We start from the raw sequence: 17,938 nt of genomic DNA, 5'->3' as shown, positions 1-17,938 counted from the left end.
AAAAAGGTTGTTCTGGAAACTGGAACATATTGGAGTGGTGACAGGTAAGCTGCTAACATGGATGAAAAATTTTCTGACTGATAGAAAAATGAGGGCAGTAATAAGAGGAAGTGTATCGGATTAGAGAAATGTCACAAGCGGAGTACCACAGGGTTCAGTTCTTGCACCGGTAATGTTCATTGTCTACATATATGATCCACCAGATAGAATACTGAATTATATGAACATGTTTGCTAATGATGCTAAGATAATAGAGAAGATAAGTAACTTAGATGATAGTCATACCCTTCAAGAAGTCCTGGACAAAATAAGTATATGGAGCACCACTTGGCAAATGGAATTTAATGTAAATAAATGCATGTTATGGAATGTGGAAAAGGAGAACATAGACACCACAAAATCTATAAATTGTGTGAGAAATCTTTAAAGAAGTCTGATAAAGAAAGAGATCTAGGCGTATCATGAGGTTATCTCGAGATGATTTCAGGGCTTAGCATCCCCGCGGCCTGGTCCTCGACCAGGCCTCCTTTTTGTTACACACCCCCAGGGAACATCCCGTAACAGCTGACTAGCTCCCAAGTACCTATTTACTGCTAGGTAACAGGAGCAGTAGGGTGAAAGAAACATTTTGCCCATTTGTCTCCGCCTCCACCGGGGATCGAACCCGGAACCTCAGGGTTCCGAATCCGAAGTGCTGTCCACCCAGCTGTCAGGCGCCCTTCAGAAGGCGTGGTCCTAGATAGAAAATTATCACCTGTGGATCACATTAACCCCTTAACTGCGTTGCCTCCAAATGTGACACCCCCGCAGTGAGCAGGAAATAAATTCTCTGGAAAAAATTCTTTTTTCTTTTTAAAGTGTCAAAAACCCTTCCTCAGTATGGGTATGCAAAAAAAAAGTCGAAATTGTACTTACTTTGGCTGCTATGGGGTCCGGAAGTTGGGGCGTGACGTCATCATTCCCCGTGCGCCCATGCCATAAGCTCTCGGGGGCGGTGGGGCGCTCGGGGCGGGGACGCGCGAGTTGCCGCGAATATATTTTCGTTCATTTTTTGCGCACCTTTCCAAATACATTTTCATTGTTTTTATGTGCCAATCCAATGTATAATGAACATGTACACTATAATATCGCAGTACAACATCCGTACTGTCTGTAGACACTGTGTTACGTGCATGAAACTTGTGTACACATATGCAGCACATATTTACTATGTATCATGCTAATTTGTGTATATATACAATCTATTTACACACTATACACTGTCACACACTATATACATTCACCATCAACACATTCAGAACACCGCGTAGCAGCTGCTTCGTATGGGCCAATAGCAGCTGCCTCGTATGGGCCATTATCAGCTGCCTCGTATGGGCCAATAGCAGCTGCTTCGTATGGGCCAATAGCAACTGCCTCGTATGGGCCAATAGCAGCTGCCCCGCATGGGCCAATAGCAGCTGCCCCGCATGGGCCAATAGCAGCTGCCCCGCATGGGCCAATAGCAGCTGCCCCGCATGGGCCAATTGCAGCTGCCCCGCATGGGCCAATAGCAGCTGCCCCGCATGGGCCAATAGCAGCTGCCCCGCATGGGCCAATAGCAGCTGCCCCGCATGGGCCAATAGCAGCTGCCCCGCATGGGCCAATAGCAGCTGCCGCGCATGGGCCAATAGCAGCTGCCTCGTATGGGCCAATAGCAGCTGCCTCGTATGGGCCAATAGCAGCTGCCGCGTATGGGCCAATAGCAGCTGCCTCGTATGGGCCAATAGCAGCTGCCTCGTATGGGCCAATAGCAGCTGCCTCGTATGGGCCATGAACACATTCAGAACACCTTGAGTGAGAGCAGCCACACCCAGCCAGTCTCCCTCACTCCAACATCTTACTCGCCAACATTGCTCCTCCCACCATATTGCTATAGTTCTTATTACACATGTTCTATATACCTATCTACATGTTTTATTTACCAGAACTATGCAAGTAAGCCGGTATTGTGTCCAAACAGTACAGTGGCCACCATACACTGCATGAAAAATCACACAGCAGACGACGCTACGATTACGTCACCTCCCTCACCAAAATAGCTCCTCTCAACATTCTCCTGTTGCTGTTCTTACACTATATACACACACTATATATACCCATGTACATATGTGTTGCCCATAGCGAACCACTAAGCTAGTATGGTAAGCAAAACAAGAGTGGCAGCCACACACACACAATGAGGCTACCTCAATTCTCGCCCTCCCTCCCTCATCAAAATTCCTCCTTCCACAATACTACGCACAATGCTAATTATAACCAAATTCCTGCTATTATCACAATCCTGGTCACTAATTCCTGTAAATGAATAATTGACCACACGTTTATTTTGAAAAAGAACCTAAGAAATCATTTGAAGATTCCTAGATGAACGAAATAATGCTCTGGTGCACAGCTCTGGTGCTGTGGCTAGCGCTGTGAACATCGTGAACAGCATTGAATCACTGATATTTGAACATTGTACCCAGTCATTATCACACTCAGGCTCTAATATAACACTATCATAGCTAAATAATACAAGTTATATATATATTTTGACATTATTAGGCGATGCTGTGGTCACATGCTGAACAGCAGTGCTGTGCGCTCATGCTGCGAGCGCCAGCCTTGGTTGCTCACACACTACTGAGGCTCCCACACCCGGGAATGTGGACCACGATTTTTTTTAAAGATGGCGTCTGTTTACAAGAGCCCTGAGGAAGCTGATGTGAACCCCATGTAGCCGCGGGAGTTTTGAATGGAACGTGAAAAATACAAATACCCGTAGGCGCGTTGCGCAAACCAGACGTGAGCCTGCAGGCGCGTTGCGCAGTTTAAGGGTTAAGAACATTGTGCGAGAGGCCTATGCTACACTTTCTAACTTCAGAACTGCTTTTTAAATACAGTACATGGATGGCGAAATACTAAAGAAATTGTTCACAACTTTTGTTAGACCAAAGCTGGAATATGCAGCAGTTGTATGGTGCCCATTTCTAAAGGAGCCCAACAAACTGGAAAAGGTGCAAAGACGTGCCACTAAGTGGCTCCCAGAACTGAAGGATAAAAGCTATGGGGAGAGGTTAGAGGCATTAAAGATGCCAAAACTAGAAGACCGACAAAAAAGAAGTGATATAATCACTACATACAAAATAGTAACAGAAATTGATAAAATTGTAGGGAAGATATCCTGACACCTGGAACTTCATGAACAAGAGGTCATAGATTTAAACTAAACACAGATGCTGAAGAAATAAAAAAATTCACTTTTGCAAATAGAGTCGTAGACGGTTGGAATAAGTTAGGTCAGAAGGTGGTGGAGGCCAAACCATCAGTACTGTAGTTTCAAAATGTTATATGACAAAGAGTACTGGGAAGAGCGTAGCTCTCATCCTGTAACTACACTTAGGTATTTACAAGACCCAACCAAGTTCCAACCTGAGGAGGAACTAGATGGGACTTCCACCAGTTCACCAGAACCCGAACCCAGCGAGCCAGGAAAGAACCAAATTCCTGGCGAGCAGACACGTGGAGTGGCTGGGAGCCCAGACCAGCCCATCGTTGAGATAGGCCAGCACCTGAAGACCTAAGAGATGCAGACGGGCCAGCACGACCCGGGTAAGGTGTGTCAACATGCAAGGTACCAGGTTCAACCCAAATGGGAGGCAACGAAAGCAGTAACCAACACACCCCACAACAACCTGAGCCAATCTCTGCACCCTGAATGAATCGGAACGTTCCAATATGCATCCCAGAGGTCCAAAGGCACCATCCAAGTGCCCGGCTCCAACAGAAACTGTATCTTGGACAGAGTAGTCATCGGAAAAGAGGGGCAAAAGACCCAAGGGTTCAGACGGGAAAAGTCCAGAATGAACCACAGGTCCGCACAGTCCCGTTCTGGGACTGGGAACAGATGGGAAACACACCTGAGGGCCTTTGTTGTTTCGACCAAACCCAAGCATACATACTTAGAGATGACCCAACAGAGCACAGGAGGGGCCACCCAACGCCACAGCAGGCCGTCGGAAACGACCCGAAAAGCTCAAGAATCATGAAAGCAGGTGTGAGTGAACAGAGCGAGCCTCCCTTCCATCGCCCCGTCAGTGGGGCAAACTGCGAAAGGGCCGACGCCCCTTACGAGAACCCGACTTACGCACAGAGCAATCACAGCGCCGACTAGACGAAGACGGGTCCGAAGGCGGCGCCAACTCAGAAACAGACACCAGAAGCCTACCCCCAACGAGAGGAACCCGAGCCCAGGCACGATCCTTCCAGGGACCCCCGAAGGACCAGCAAGTCTGACAACGGAAGACAACTACAAGAAGCTGCTTGCAGAAACTGCCCAACTGCAGATGCTGCAAACAGCAAGGAGACAAAATGGAGATGAAAACCTAAAAGCCAAGGCTCAGGCAGATTCCAATGAGGAGGCAAGCACCACTTGCTGACACGAAGCGAAAAACCATGACACCGCATCCCGAAGGACCGGCGCAAACAGCCCCAGCAGTGCAGACGATGAACGCGCCACCGAGATCAAGGAACCAGATTCAGGAATGCCCCCAATCACTTCCACATCCTCTCTAAGCCAATCCGAAGACAGCTCCAGGAGGGAAAAGAACCGCAAGACTAATGCCAGCAGGTCACGAGAGTGTAAGTCCTCAGTAACCAGCACAGCCAAAAGGGAGGGAACCTGCACGTGAAGCTGAACCACGCAAACATCCCGCTGAAGGGCAGGGGCAAACAAACATGCATTCAGGTGCTTGAATTTGCCCCCAGGTAAACCTGGACCACCATCAATGACTCGCACCACTCAAGTGTGTGGGTTCAACAGAAAGTACTCCAAGCGTAAAAAAACTACACAGGGCAGTCCGCTAGCCAGGACGACTCCGGAACCTCATAATCAACCCAATATGGGGACGAAGATCCAAACCTGAACGAAGACGGATCCATTATAGAGGCATAATCAGGGTCGCGCAGGAGGTAAGCCGCAATGGCCACCTGCACCTCAGTCGGTGAGACGCGGGAAGCCAAAAACCTCCGGAAGGACGGAACCGACAGACCCAAAGAGACATGGAACCGAACCTGGAAAGGAGCCGACTTCAAATTCAACTCGTACGCAGAGGGGGGAGGGGGAAGAAAACACTACTCCTTGTAACAGTAAGCCTCGCTCAGAGGGGAGGAAAACCCAGGCGGGGTCCAATGGGGCCCAAGGCCCCCAAGTCAGTCCCTCCCCAACCCCAGGAACCTCCATGCCAGAATCCGGGGCCGAGTCGTCCTCCAAAGCCTTGGCTTCACAAGAAAAAGCCAGGGCAGCCGGAAAGGAAGGAAGGAAGGGGGCCCACTGGTCAGCCCCTGTCACCATGGCTCCCCCCCCCCTTCCCCAGGAAGGGGCAACCTTTGAAACTGCCCGAGTCTCAGAACCTTTTAAACCCCTGCCCTGACCCAGAAGCCTTCAGACACTTAAGAGCCGCAAGCGGGGGGGGACCAGAATGAACCACAGCAGGGAAAGAACGAGGTGCGGACTAAACCAAGGTCGAAGCAACCGACACGGGGCAGCCTGGGGGCTTCCAGGGTAGCAATCAGCCTAGTGCATTGCAGCAACCTAAATCTAGCATGCAACGCCTGAGTTGCCCGCACCCATATAAAGTCAGCAGTGGACTGCGTGAATTGAGTCACAACCAAACAATTCTCGCAGGACTCTGGGTCGAAGGTGTCACCCCACCCAACAGGCAGCATGACATAAGCAAATACAGTGAGAGTCACCCTGAGACAAGACAGAGCAACCCTCTAACTCGCACAAGAGGAGAGGGAACCTACGGGTCGCATCCATCGGACCCCTTGCACCCCAGCGGGGTTTCCCAGGGCCCTTAGACTGTATCGCTAAGGGTAAGCCCAGGCAGAGTACTGTGAACCGGCACCCAAATCTACCAATCAAAATTGCTAAAAGCTGAATCCCCGGGACGTGTCCACTCACGGGGGCCTAACGGAGGGTACTATACAGAAACATAGATATACAAAATCTAAGTCAGAGACAGGGAGCAATGAACCAAAAATCAAACCCCCCACCAGGCAGGGAAAAAAAAAACCTAGCAAGAGGACAACGTACGTAGGCAGAAGAGAACCAGTCGCTATAATGGGTTATAACTAGCTGTGCAGCCTACCAGTGCAAACTACCCCTTACCCTAAGGGAAACAAGGGAGGGAAGAAACCTCCCCAGCACACTTAGGGCGGTCAATTACTGAGCAGTAAAAGACCAACAGAGGTAGACCCAAAGGTGACTTGTGGAAGGTAACCCCAAGGCCCTAGGGCGGTACTTACAAGGCACTTAAGGAAGGGAACCCTAAAGCGCATGCAGCCCGAGTACAAGTGAAGATTACTCCCAGCTCATGCACCACCCTGAAGATAGCACTAAACATGAGGCCCAGCACTGAGACAAAAAACAGGAGCTGGAGTCACAGGACCAAGCCTTAATCATATTAGCCGAGAACTGGAGGTGTGGGTTGCCGGCACGAGGGGTTTGGGGCACCCCCTTCCCTCTCCCGGGAAGGGGAAAGCTGTGCAGACGATGGTGCAGCAACGTGGTGATGTCATGCTTGTTTACTTGTTTTTCTTTGGGGAGTTCTGTCCACTCATTTCACTTTTAGCAGTAGTTTCAACCAGAATAGGGGTTTGCTTTGGGATGTTTACCTTTCTTGGTGTCTGACCCCAGTCAATGGCCGACATAGAATGCTCCAAATCACATGTACATTTCTATAAGCCATTGCTCCTCGTGCCTCTGAGGGGGGCCAGGTTCTGGCTCGTGGTCCTCGGTACGCAAGAACACCATTCACACTGACTGATGCCAAAGTCTAATACAGTAGTTCGATATCAGCCTGGAAAAGTTCCTGGGAGCCGAAGGGGCTCACCCCAGAAAATAAAAAATACTATGCAATTAATAATATTTACCTTCTTGAGCAAGTGCTGTTGCAACACCACCACTACATCCTTCAAGGTCCAACAAGTCTCCCACTCTAGCCTGAGTTTCCACAACTCGACTCTGGAAAAGCAAGTTAACTGATGTAGTTAATTAACAATATATGCTCTTACTATTTTAAATCCATTGTAAATACATAATTTCAATGTGGTAGATGATAATATGACAAGGTAAATACTAAAGACAAATCACTTCAAGTACTAAAGGCGCTTTAACCACTTAACTGCGCCAACCGAGTATTCTCGGTCGGCGGGAAACTGCGCCAACCGAGAAAACTCTTTTTGATTTTTCGGTACCAATTCTAAATGTGCAAGAGGTTGGTTGTGTACGAAATGGACTCTTAGGACCTCCAGTCAGAGGCAGCCATCTTGGAAAACATTCCCAGAATGCCCTAGGGCTGCTGGCTGGGTTAGTATTGAATGAGCAAACATGGGTGGCACACGCGCCTCTGGCTCCCAAACACCTGTCTGACGCGGTGTTGAAAGAAAACGCTCTGTCGGTGAAATTCAATCCGTATTGTTTGAAAAACATAAGGGTCATAATATTGGTGAAGCTAGGCGCAATAAGGACCTAACACAAAGGTTGGATACAAGTGATACAGCACCTATGAGGACGATACAGCGAGCGTATCCAGTTGTAGCTCTGAGCGTCACCCTTGCAATCCTATGCTATGATACAAGTAGCATAGATGAACAGTGTTAGCGGCTTCCATGGTGGTGCTTTCTAATAGATATTTTCAAGAATACCTGAATCTCTTCCTAACTGACGGACACTCTTTGAGGCTAGCTGAATCTCTTTCTGACTGACGGAGAGCGTAGCTCTCATCCTGTAACTACACTTAGGTAATTACTCTCTTGAGGTAAGCTGAATCTCTTCCTGTGTGGGACCATTAAAAGTGATCTTTTCAAGACCTTTACCTTACAAATTTATCTTTTCCTATAATCTTTTCAATACTACCTTATGCTTTACAAGTTTGGCTACATACAACCTACAAGTACTAAAGCCAAGGGTGTACGTGAGTGCGTTATTTGCAAGCACACAGAATGCAGAAACAGGATGCGAAAATTTATCTGTACCTGGTGCACTGAGAGTGAAGTCGCGCTGTGTACCATGGACTACTTCGTTGATTATTACTCACTTCCAAAGTACTGAGTGTGTAATACAGTGTGTTACTGTGTAAATAGTGTGTGAAACTGTACATATTGTAATTTTAGTGAATTTTTAACAGGTAATATTGCAACAATAAAATTTATTGTGGACACATTACTGACACATGTATCACAGTTCCAGGGAACATTATGAACATTCTACTGTATACATATTGTAAAGGACACAAATATGCATTATATACAATAAAAAAAACAAATAAAATCGCATTGAAAATACATAAAACAAATAATTGAAAATATATTTGTGGCAACACCCGGTGCTTGAATGGCCCGCGCGACCGTGTCTGGGCGATTCACGCACGGGCGACCAGGCTCTGATGACGTCACAGCGCACCTTGTCCACATCCCGACAAAGTAAGTGTCCACATTCCAAAGTAAGTGGAATCTGGTATTTATTTTTACATAGACTTGTTCAGGGAAGGCAATTTATCCTTTTACGAAGAAAAAAGAATTTTTTGGGAACACTTTATTTCATGCGCACCGTGGGAATTTCTCAATAAACTCGGCGCAGCACGGTGGTTAAATCCATTTTTCTGGGTGTATCTATTTATAGAGGTACTGTACTTCTAACCTCATCTCCCAGGTAATATGTAGAAGAAAAATGGTGGGCCAAATGATAAAAATATTACCAAAATAAAACTACACCCAAAACCTTAGAAACAAATTTCATCAACTCGTCACTTGGTCTGTTAGGTTAAGAACAGATGGATATGGCTGGAAACTGGAAGGGGCAAGCACATACATAAACCATTACCTTAACTCCTGCACAGTGCACTTGATGTACAGACAACTAGTTTGAGTGTAAGGTTTACATAACAACCAGCTGTGTGCAAGATTTACAACAACCAGCTGTGTGCATGATTTACAACAACCAGCATGTAGGCAAGATTTACACAACAACTAGCTTGTAGGCAAGATTTACACGACAACTAGCTTGTAGGCAAGATTTACACGACAACTAGCTTGTAGGCAAGATTTACACGACAACCAGCTGGTGTGTAGTTGTGGTGTAAATTTTTTACTGATCTCTGCCAACCTGATAAATCTCAAGTTGCTAGCTTCCTCAATTGTATGAACTCCTGCATGCTAATTCCCATAATCACCAAAAGCGAGACAGACTGTCTGCCAGGACACTGGACACAGCCCTAAATGTGAATGACACGGAGAGCTAAACCCTGAGAACTCAGCAGAACAGTTATCAAAAGCAACAAACTCCAAACAGGCCACAGACCAAACAGACCCCCCCCCTCCCCTTGCTGGAGACAATGAACCACAGAGGAACAGTCCGAAATGGAGCCGGATCATGGTGCCCTGAGGAATCTAAGTCCGCTGCAAAGTCCCACACCATGCTGTGGGCCCGACACATAAGATGGCTGCCAGCGCCCCTGGCTGAACTTGTGAGCACTAGTCACAAAGCCCCAACCGACAGAGGAGTCAACAACCACTGACGAGGAGTCAGTGTAAACAATAAGCAAAAGAAAAAGACACCATGGCACTGAACCCAGAAAACTTGAGGAAGTTGGCACCAACAGGCACAACTAGCAGCAACAGGCACAACTAGCAGCAACAGGCACAAAGACCCTAGGGATGAACCCAGGGGGATGAATCATGAGATCCGCGAAAAGGGCTGCCCCGAAGATGCTGAAATAGCCTCAGGAACCAAACCCTGCCAAGCGGGTAAACCAGAAGAGCCAAATTCAGGCTCCGGCACAGCTGTTCAAGTAACCGCCGAGTAACCCGGGTCTCCCCCCCTCAATAATAGCCAATGGCGAGACCATAGTTGGAGCAAGGCTTCAGGAGGGAGAGAAAGGGAGGCAGTCTGAGAATCCCATACAAGCCCCATCCAAGTCCAAACCTGAGACTAAACCAGCTGGAACTTCTGCCAGTTTACCAGGAACCCAAACCCGGTGAGCTGGGAAAGAGCCAGATCCCTGGCTAGCAGACAAGCAGACTGGCTGAAAGCCATCACCAACCAGTCATCGAGGTATGCCAAGACCTGAGGACCTAGCAGACAAAGACAGGCCACCACGATCCAAGTCAAGCGTGTAAAAACACAAGGTGCCAGATGTAGCTCACAAGGAAGACAACAAAAGCAGTAAGCCTGTCACCCCACCATGAAAACCAACCTGCCCCTGATCCCCGTATGAACAGGGTCATGCCATTACGCGTCCTAAAGGTCCAGGGAAATCATCCACTAGCCTGGCTCGAGGACGAGCCAGACCTGTGACAACATAGTCATCCAAAAGGATGGGCAAGGAATCAACCGGTTCAGACGAGACCAGTCCAGAAAGTACCGGAGATCCACATAGTCCCGTATCGGCAACGAAAACAAGTGGGACACCCACCAAAGAGACAAAGTAATTCTGACCACGCCCAAGCGAACCCACTCCGAGATGACCCAATGGATAAACAGAGAAGAGGCCGACCCCAAATAGAAGGTGAACCGCCCAATGCCACCGAAGCCACAAGAAACAACCCGAAAAGCCCACAAATGGTGGGATCAGGCGTGGGTGAAAAGAGCCAGCGTGCCCCCCATCGCCCTGTCAGAGGGATGACCCGCGAAAGGGCCAATGTAAACCCAGAGAGCCCATCATACACGCAGAGCAAACACCACACCAACCACACGAAGACAACAGAGGCGACACCTCTAACTCGGTTGCTGGCACCACAGGCCTATTCCGACTCCATCCATGCTAACCCCAAGCCTACTGGGATTTTCCAGGGCCCCTTAGGGTGAGTAATCCCTACGGGAAGCCGAAGCATTGGGGCTAGCTAAGCTGGAAGAACTCTGTCTGTCAGCAGGCAAACTGACCACTAGTAGCAGCTGTTAAACCATATATTAACTCAATTTATATTAACCCTTTATTTCCTTTGGTACAACCATGCCCTAATCTAACTTAATAGAGAGCTCCCAATACAGTGAGCCTCTATCTTTTTAATCAATCTTTCATCGGGCACTGTATCAAAAGCTTTACTAATGTCAAGGAACACAACATCACAAACTGTACCACTATCAACTGCCAAAGTCTGCTGGAATAATATGATAGCAAATTTGTTAAACATGAATGGCCCTTAGTAAAACTATGTTGTGAATCATTTATTAATCTATGTTTTTCAAGATGAAGATGAATGATATTTGCAATTATTGATTCAAGCAACTTTCCCACAATAGATGGCAAGCTATTTGGCCGCTAGTTTGACACAAGTACTTTATCTTTCTTTAAAATTTGACCACATTAGCAATCTTCCACACCTCTGGCACTCTACCTAACTCTAATAAATTATTAAATATGGTAGACAATGGTTCTCAAAGTTCCTCTTTGCATTCTTTAATCGCCTGGGATGCTCTTGTGATTACGGCCTGCAACATGCCCAGGTACACGAAATAAGAAACCAGCATTGAATGTAATGAAACACTACTTACTGGGTGAGTCCCAGAAACCTCCTGGAGCTATCCAGGCTGATAAGTATTTTATTACCTTCCTGGCATCAGTCAAAAGTGCATAGAGTTCAGCCTATTGGGGACCACGAGCCAGAACCTGGCCCCCCCACAGATGAGGCACGAGGAGCAATGGCCTACAGAAACCCCCGTGTGGTTGGGAGCATTCTGTGTCTGCCATTGACAGGCTCTGGTACCCAGAAAGGTGGGTGCCCCAAAACAAACACTTATTCTCGTGGAAATATGGCTACCGAAAGCTGAACGATTGGACAGAGCTCCCCAAATGAAAACAAGCAAACGAGCATGACGTCATCACGTTGCCGCGCCACTGTCTGAGCATCCCCCTCCTCCCCGGGACAGGGAATAGGGAGCCTCAGACCCATGCGCCGGTGTTCCAACTGGCAGTTCCGAGGCTGGATGTCAAAAACACGCGAAAAACACCGCCGACCAAAGGGAGGGAGGGATGCTGGGGAGCCTACAGGTCTCATCCAGAAAATGGTGTGTCATAATATTCAATGCTGCTTTTTTTTTTGGGGGGGGAGCCCTGTCAGCTCACCGTAGCTAACTACCCAAAGATAAGGAAAAGCAAGGACTTACTCGGGCGGAGGTCAGTCCTCACTTCTCAACACAAAGTCAAGACAACTGGCTGCAACCACTGACCCAATGCAAAGCAGGCCCTACTAGGTCCAGGGAGATTGAGAAGGTAGCGAGCGGCCAGGACCCTGTTCAACCTCCGAAAACCACGTGCCCGAATGTCAACCCATGACATGTTGCCAAAGACGGCAGCAAACTTACAAACGTCGTGGGCACGAGGATAGACAGCAGACTGGCTAGACTTAATAACCCTGTGGACGACCTGGAAGACTCGAGACCGGGAACAGGGAAGGAGGGAAACCGGGTCAACCCAAACCGCATCCCTGGCCTCCAAAGCCGTGGTGCACAAATAATGGCGGAGAGCCGCAACGAGACACAAAAAACAATGCACCCTCCGCCTGACCAACCAAGCATGAACAACCCAAGGAAAGGACCCCTCCAGAAAGCAGCAGTCTCATTCTTTGCCAAAAAAGAAGACCTACCAAAAGGACCAAAATAGCAGAAACCCCTGCACTGGAGGAGAGCATGAAGCACCCCGACTCAACCCCCAGAGGCCAATGCCAACAGGAAAATAACCTTAGAAAAACACTCTTGAACTGAAGAGGCTACAAAACACCGAGGAGAAGAGAGAAAAGAAAGCACCCGGTCCAAAGACCAGGATAGCTCAGGCAGCGCATGAGCATGCCGGAGGTGAAACAACGCGCGAGACAGCTTGTGAAACAGAGCAGACGTAACATCAATACTGAGCGCAAGCTGGAGCAGCTCCGACAACGCCGCACGATACGATTCGATAGTATTCGACATAAGATGACGGTCCTGAAACAACCACGAAATGAAGGACAAAACAACCCTATCAGAGACCAAAGAACACCTAGGCAGTGATAGGAAAAACCAGAAGGACCGCCAGGAATCATCATACTGCAATACGTGACATAGCACGCAGGTGGGAGACCAACAACGAAGCCACCTGCGCCACATACAAGTGATGATAAACCCAAGTCAGAAACTCAAAACACGAAGACTCGAGGAGAAGAACGAACCAACTTCGTATCGGGCTGGACCGATCTGCTAAAAGAGGCGGAGCCGCGGGAAGACCCTCAAGTTCGGACACCGGGGAAGCAGCGCCTGAAACCAAGGCTGGGCCAGCCACCAAGGAGCCAGGACAACTCTGGTAAGTCTCCAAGCAAGTCAGGACCTACAGCAACAGCTGAATTGGAGAAAACAGGTATAGGTAACCCCACCTTGCCCAGTCCAGCCTGAGGGCGTCAACCCCAATGACCTCGCAGTTGGGAAAAGGCACCACGTATACCAGGAGACGCCTCAACCACGCCAACGCAAAGAGATCCATTTCCGGGGACCCGAACATTCGGGAAAGCCAACTGAACGAGTCAGCGTCAACCATCCATTCCATGGAAAGGGTAACAAACCGGTACAGGCCGTCTGCCAGGACATTGGACACTCCCCCCCCAAACGTGAACCGCCAGGAGATCCAAACCCTGAGAACGAATCAGACGAGTCACCTGAAGCAACCAGCCCCAAAGAGCCAAGGACCGCAGCGAACCCCTGCAGTTCAGGCAATGAACCACCGGGGAACAGTCCGAGTGGAGCCTGATCGTCGGTCCATGAGCAACCCAAATTCTCCAGAGCTACATCCACACAGCCGCGAACTCTCGCACCATGTTGTGAGCCAGACGGAAGGACGGACCGTCCCTGGCCGGCCTGGTGAGCACTGGTCACAAAGCCCCAGCCCAGAGACGACGCGTCCGTGAAAACATCGAGCGAGGACTCAGGTAGGCACCAAGGCACTGAACCCTGAAAAACCTGAAGAGGAAGCCGGCAACGCAGCAACCAACGCAAAGCCCCCGGAGTCTGAATCCAGCAGTTGTGAGAGAGGTAGAAGGGACGTCCCCAAAGGAACCAGAACAGCCGACGAAGCCACACCCGACCCAGCGGGTAGACCGTCATGGCAAAGTTCATGCTCCCGCACAAATCCTCAAGCAACCGCCGCATGACTCGGAAGCCCCTCAGGAATAGACACAGGCAAAGCAGAGCCGCCAGAGGAAGAGACAAGGAAACGATCCGAGCGTCCCACACAAGACCCAACCAAGACCGAACCCGATAGGGAACCAGATCGGACTTCCGCCAGTTCACCAAGAACCTGAACCCAGTGAGCTGGGAAAGAACCAAATCCCTGGCAAGCAGGCACGCAGACTGGCTGGGAGCCCAAACCAGTCAATCGTCAAGGTAGGCCAAAACCCGAACACCTAACAGCTGCAGGAAGGCCACCATGACCCGAGTAAAGCGTGTGGAAACGCGAGGAGCCAGATTCAAGCTGAATGGAAGGCAATGAAAGCCGTTCCCTTGAAGCACTACAACAAAACCGAGCCAGTCCCTCAACCTCGGATGAATCAGCACGTGCCAATACGCGTCCTTGAGGTCTAGGGACACCATCCAAGAGTCCGGCTCCAACAAAAGACGGACCTGGGACAGAGTAGTCATCCGAAAGGAGGGGCAATAAACCCACGGGTTCAGACGGGACAAGTACAGAATGAACCCAGAGGTCTGTGCAGTCCCGTTTCGGGACCGGAAACAGGTGGGAAACCCACCTGAGGGACAAGGTCGTTTCCACCACGCTCAAGCGAACCCACTCCAAGATGACTCGACAGAGCACAGGAGAAGAGGCCTGCCCTGCCAGTCCCAAACCCACTGAAGGAGGAGTAGCCACCCAACACCACCGCAGGTTGCACGAAACGACCCGAACGGTCCACAAATTGTGCGACCAGGCGCAAGCAAACAGAGCAAACTTCACCCTCACCACCCCATCTATGGGACGAACAGCAGAAGGACCGATGCACCTTACGAGCACCGAAATAGCACACTGGGTGATCCCTGCACTGAAAAGAAACAGATGGCATCGAAGGCTGCGCCGGCGCCAAATCTGCCGCCACTGGCATACCATGACGGGAAGAAACCCGAGTTCTGGCACGACCTTGCCAGGAAGGCTTTTAGGGGAGTTCTATCCACTTGTTCGGCTTTTGGTAGCAATTTTTTCACCAGAATAGGGGTTTGTTTTGGGATGCTTACCTTTCTGGGTGCCTGACCCGGTCGATGGCAGACATAGAATGCTTCCAACCACACGGGGGTTTCTATAGACTATTGCTCCCCATGCCTCTTCTGTGGGTACCAAGTTCTGGCTTGTGGTCCCCAGTAGGCCCATAAGAACTCCATACACATGACTGATGCCAAAGTCTGACATTAGCATATCAGCCCAGTAAGTTCCGAGAAGCCGAAGGGGCTTCCCCAAAAAACACAGTGTACTTGTGTGGGAGGATTGTGAGAATTTTGTCCCACAAATTCTAGAATTTGTTGTTACCAATGTTGGTGTGACACCCTTATTCCCCTATACTGGTGATGATATGTCTGAAATTGATTACTTTATGGCATACTGTATTTCGATCAGCAATTCATGGACCATCTCATTGCAGAGATGAACCGATATGCTCTGGAACTCATTGACTCTGGAATTTTACCTGCCTCCCGATTGACACGTTATAAGATAGGACTACTGAGGAAACGTATGTGTTTTTAGCGTTGTGCTTGATGATGAGGCATGCAAATAAACACGTGATCCAGGATTATTGGAACAAAGACAGCTTTGTTCCAACCCTCTTGTTCAACAGGTACATGTCACGTGATAGGTTCCTGCTGCTTCTCAGGTGCCTGCACTTTGAGAACAATGCAAATGAAGACAGACACGACAGACTGTGGAAAGTGCGGAAAATATTTAGTAAAGTGAAAGGAAAGTTCCATGACTATTTTGTACCAGCACAGAATGTCATGGCCGATGAAATGCTAGTTCTCTTCAAGGGACGACTGGCGTTCAAGCAGTATATACCATCAAAGCGGCACAGGTTAGGACTAAAGTTCTTCGTGTTATATGACTGAAAAACTTACATGCTCATGGACATGATATTGTATTCAGGTACAGATGTTGACATACCAGGTCAAGATCCACATTGGTTCTCAGGCAGTGTCGTGAAAACACTCATGGAACCATTGCTGAACACGGGGCATAACCTGTACACGGACAACTACTATACCAGCCCCTTGCTGACTAGATTCCTCCTTGACCACCACACCGGCATATGTGGCACTGTCAAGGCCCACAGGAGGGAAATGTCAGTGTTTGGCATTGGTATTGCAGTGGGTGAATGCCAGCTGAGAAAGTGTGATAAAATGTTAAACGTGCGCTGGAGGGACAGACGCAAGGTGAATATGTTGACAACTATTCACACCGGTGCAATGTTAGACAGTGGCAAAATGAACTTTGCAACATGTTTGCCAATGAATAAACCTGATTGTGAATAAACCTGATTTTATCATTGACTACAATGAAAATATGCGGTTAGTAGATAAATGTGACATGGTGGTTGGTGCCATCGAGTGTGTGCAAAAATCTGTGAAGTGGACAAAGAAATTGTTTTTCCACCTTGTTGACATTGCAGTGCTAAATTGTTTCAATACGTATCTCGTGAAATATGGCAAGAGCCACCAATCCATATATTCAGTGTTGAATGTACGAACGAATCTGTATTCATTCAGTGTAGGTGGAGGGCAGTGTTGTGACGCGTGGGGTGCCAGCAGCAATGCCCCAATGCAGTTCCTGACAGACTCAGGGGTAAAGAACACTTTGCTGTACACAAGCTTGGATATATGCCAAGCATAGACACACGGGAAAAAGGTAAATGTGCCTGCGTTGTTTGCAAGAATACACAACGTAGGGCACAGAGGTGATTATCCATCTACACTTGGTGCGTTGAGTGCAAAGTTGCCTTGTGGCCCATTGACTGCTTCACTGATTATCACACACTAGCGCAGTTCTAAGTGTGTATTGATAGTGATGTATATAGTCTGTGATAGTGTACAGTTTGTGTAAATAAGTTGTATATATAAATAATTGAACATGTAATATAGAAATTATAAACAAAGTTTGTGGACACATTTGTGATACCTGTACAAGTAACACAGTTTCTTTGAACAGTATGTATGGTCTACTGTCTGAATATAGTAGCACCTCGATTAACGAGTTTAATCCGTTCTGGCACCGAGCTCGTTATGTGGAAAACTCGTCTTAAGAAACAAATTCCCCCATTTAAAATAAAGGAAATAAATTTAATCTGTTCCACTCCCAAAAACATCCATACTTGTATGACATTTTATAATGTAAATATAATACTGCACATGTAATTATAAATGTTTTATTGTACTGTTTTCATGTTTACTTTACCTTATGAAAAGTCGTTGCTGGCTTGAGGGAGACGATGGGGAGGTGGGAAGGAGGAGAGGGGATATGGTGTGGAAGGAGAATCCACCTCTGAGTCAGGTGGCCTCTCTTCTTGGGAGTTTCACCCCACTGGGACTGGGTTGTGGTTCACTATCACTTGCTGGTCTTTTCTCTACTTTTGCAAAGAACGTATCTATTGACAATTGCTTTTGTCTTTGTTTTAGGATGTCCCTAAAACAAGACAGCAAATTGTCATTAAACATGTTCACACACCGGGTTGTTACTGCTTTATCAAGGCAACTTTTCCAAGAATGCTGTCACCTTTTCAAACATTCCCAACACTTCCCTGATCTCACTGGAAGAGGCAGCATCCTCCCTTACCTCCTCCTTCCCTTACTAATGGTGCAAATTGTTGATGAGGCCCTGCCATACTCCCTTGTGAGATCAGTCACACCGACACCACGCTCATG

At 48.2% G+C, this 17,938-nt stretch overlaps 1 protein-coding gene across 1 annotated transcript in view; it reads right to left on the bottom strand.

Annotated features, from left to right (window-relative positions):
* The window catches only part of LOC123770981 (conserved oligomeric Golgi complex subunit 4), a 333,387-nt gene that overhangs the window by 297,922 nt on the left and 17,527 nt on the right, over positions 1–17,938 (bottom strand). Inside the window, exon 3 of the mRNA XM_045763150.2 lies at positions 6,955–7,045. Within this exon, the coding sequence (XP_045619106.1) occupies positions 6,955–7,045 (91 nt within the window). The remainder of the gene's footprint in view (positions 1–6,954; positions 7,046–17,938) is intronic.

Source organism: Procambarus clarkii, chromosome 65 (assembly GCF_040958095.1).
Source record: "Procambarus clarkii isolate CNS0578487 chromosome 65, FALCON_Pclarkii_2.0, whole genome shotgun sequence".
Lineage (NCBI taxonomy): Eukaryota > Metazoa > Arthropoda > Malacostraca > Decapoda > Cambaridae > Procambarus > Procambarus clarkii.
Note: the sequence above shows the minus strand (reverse complement) of the source record. Positions and strands in the feature narration are given on the sequence as shown.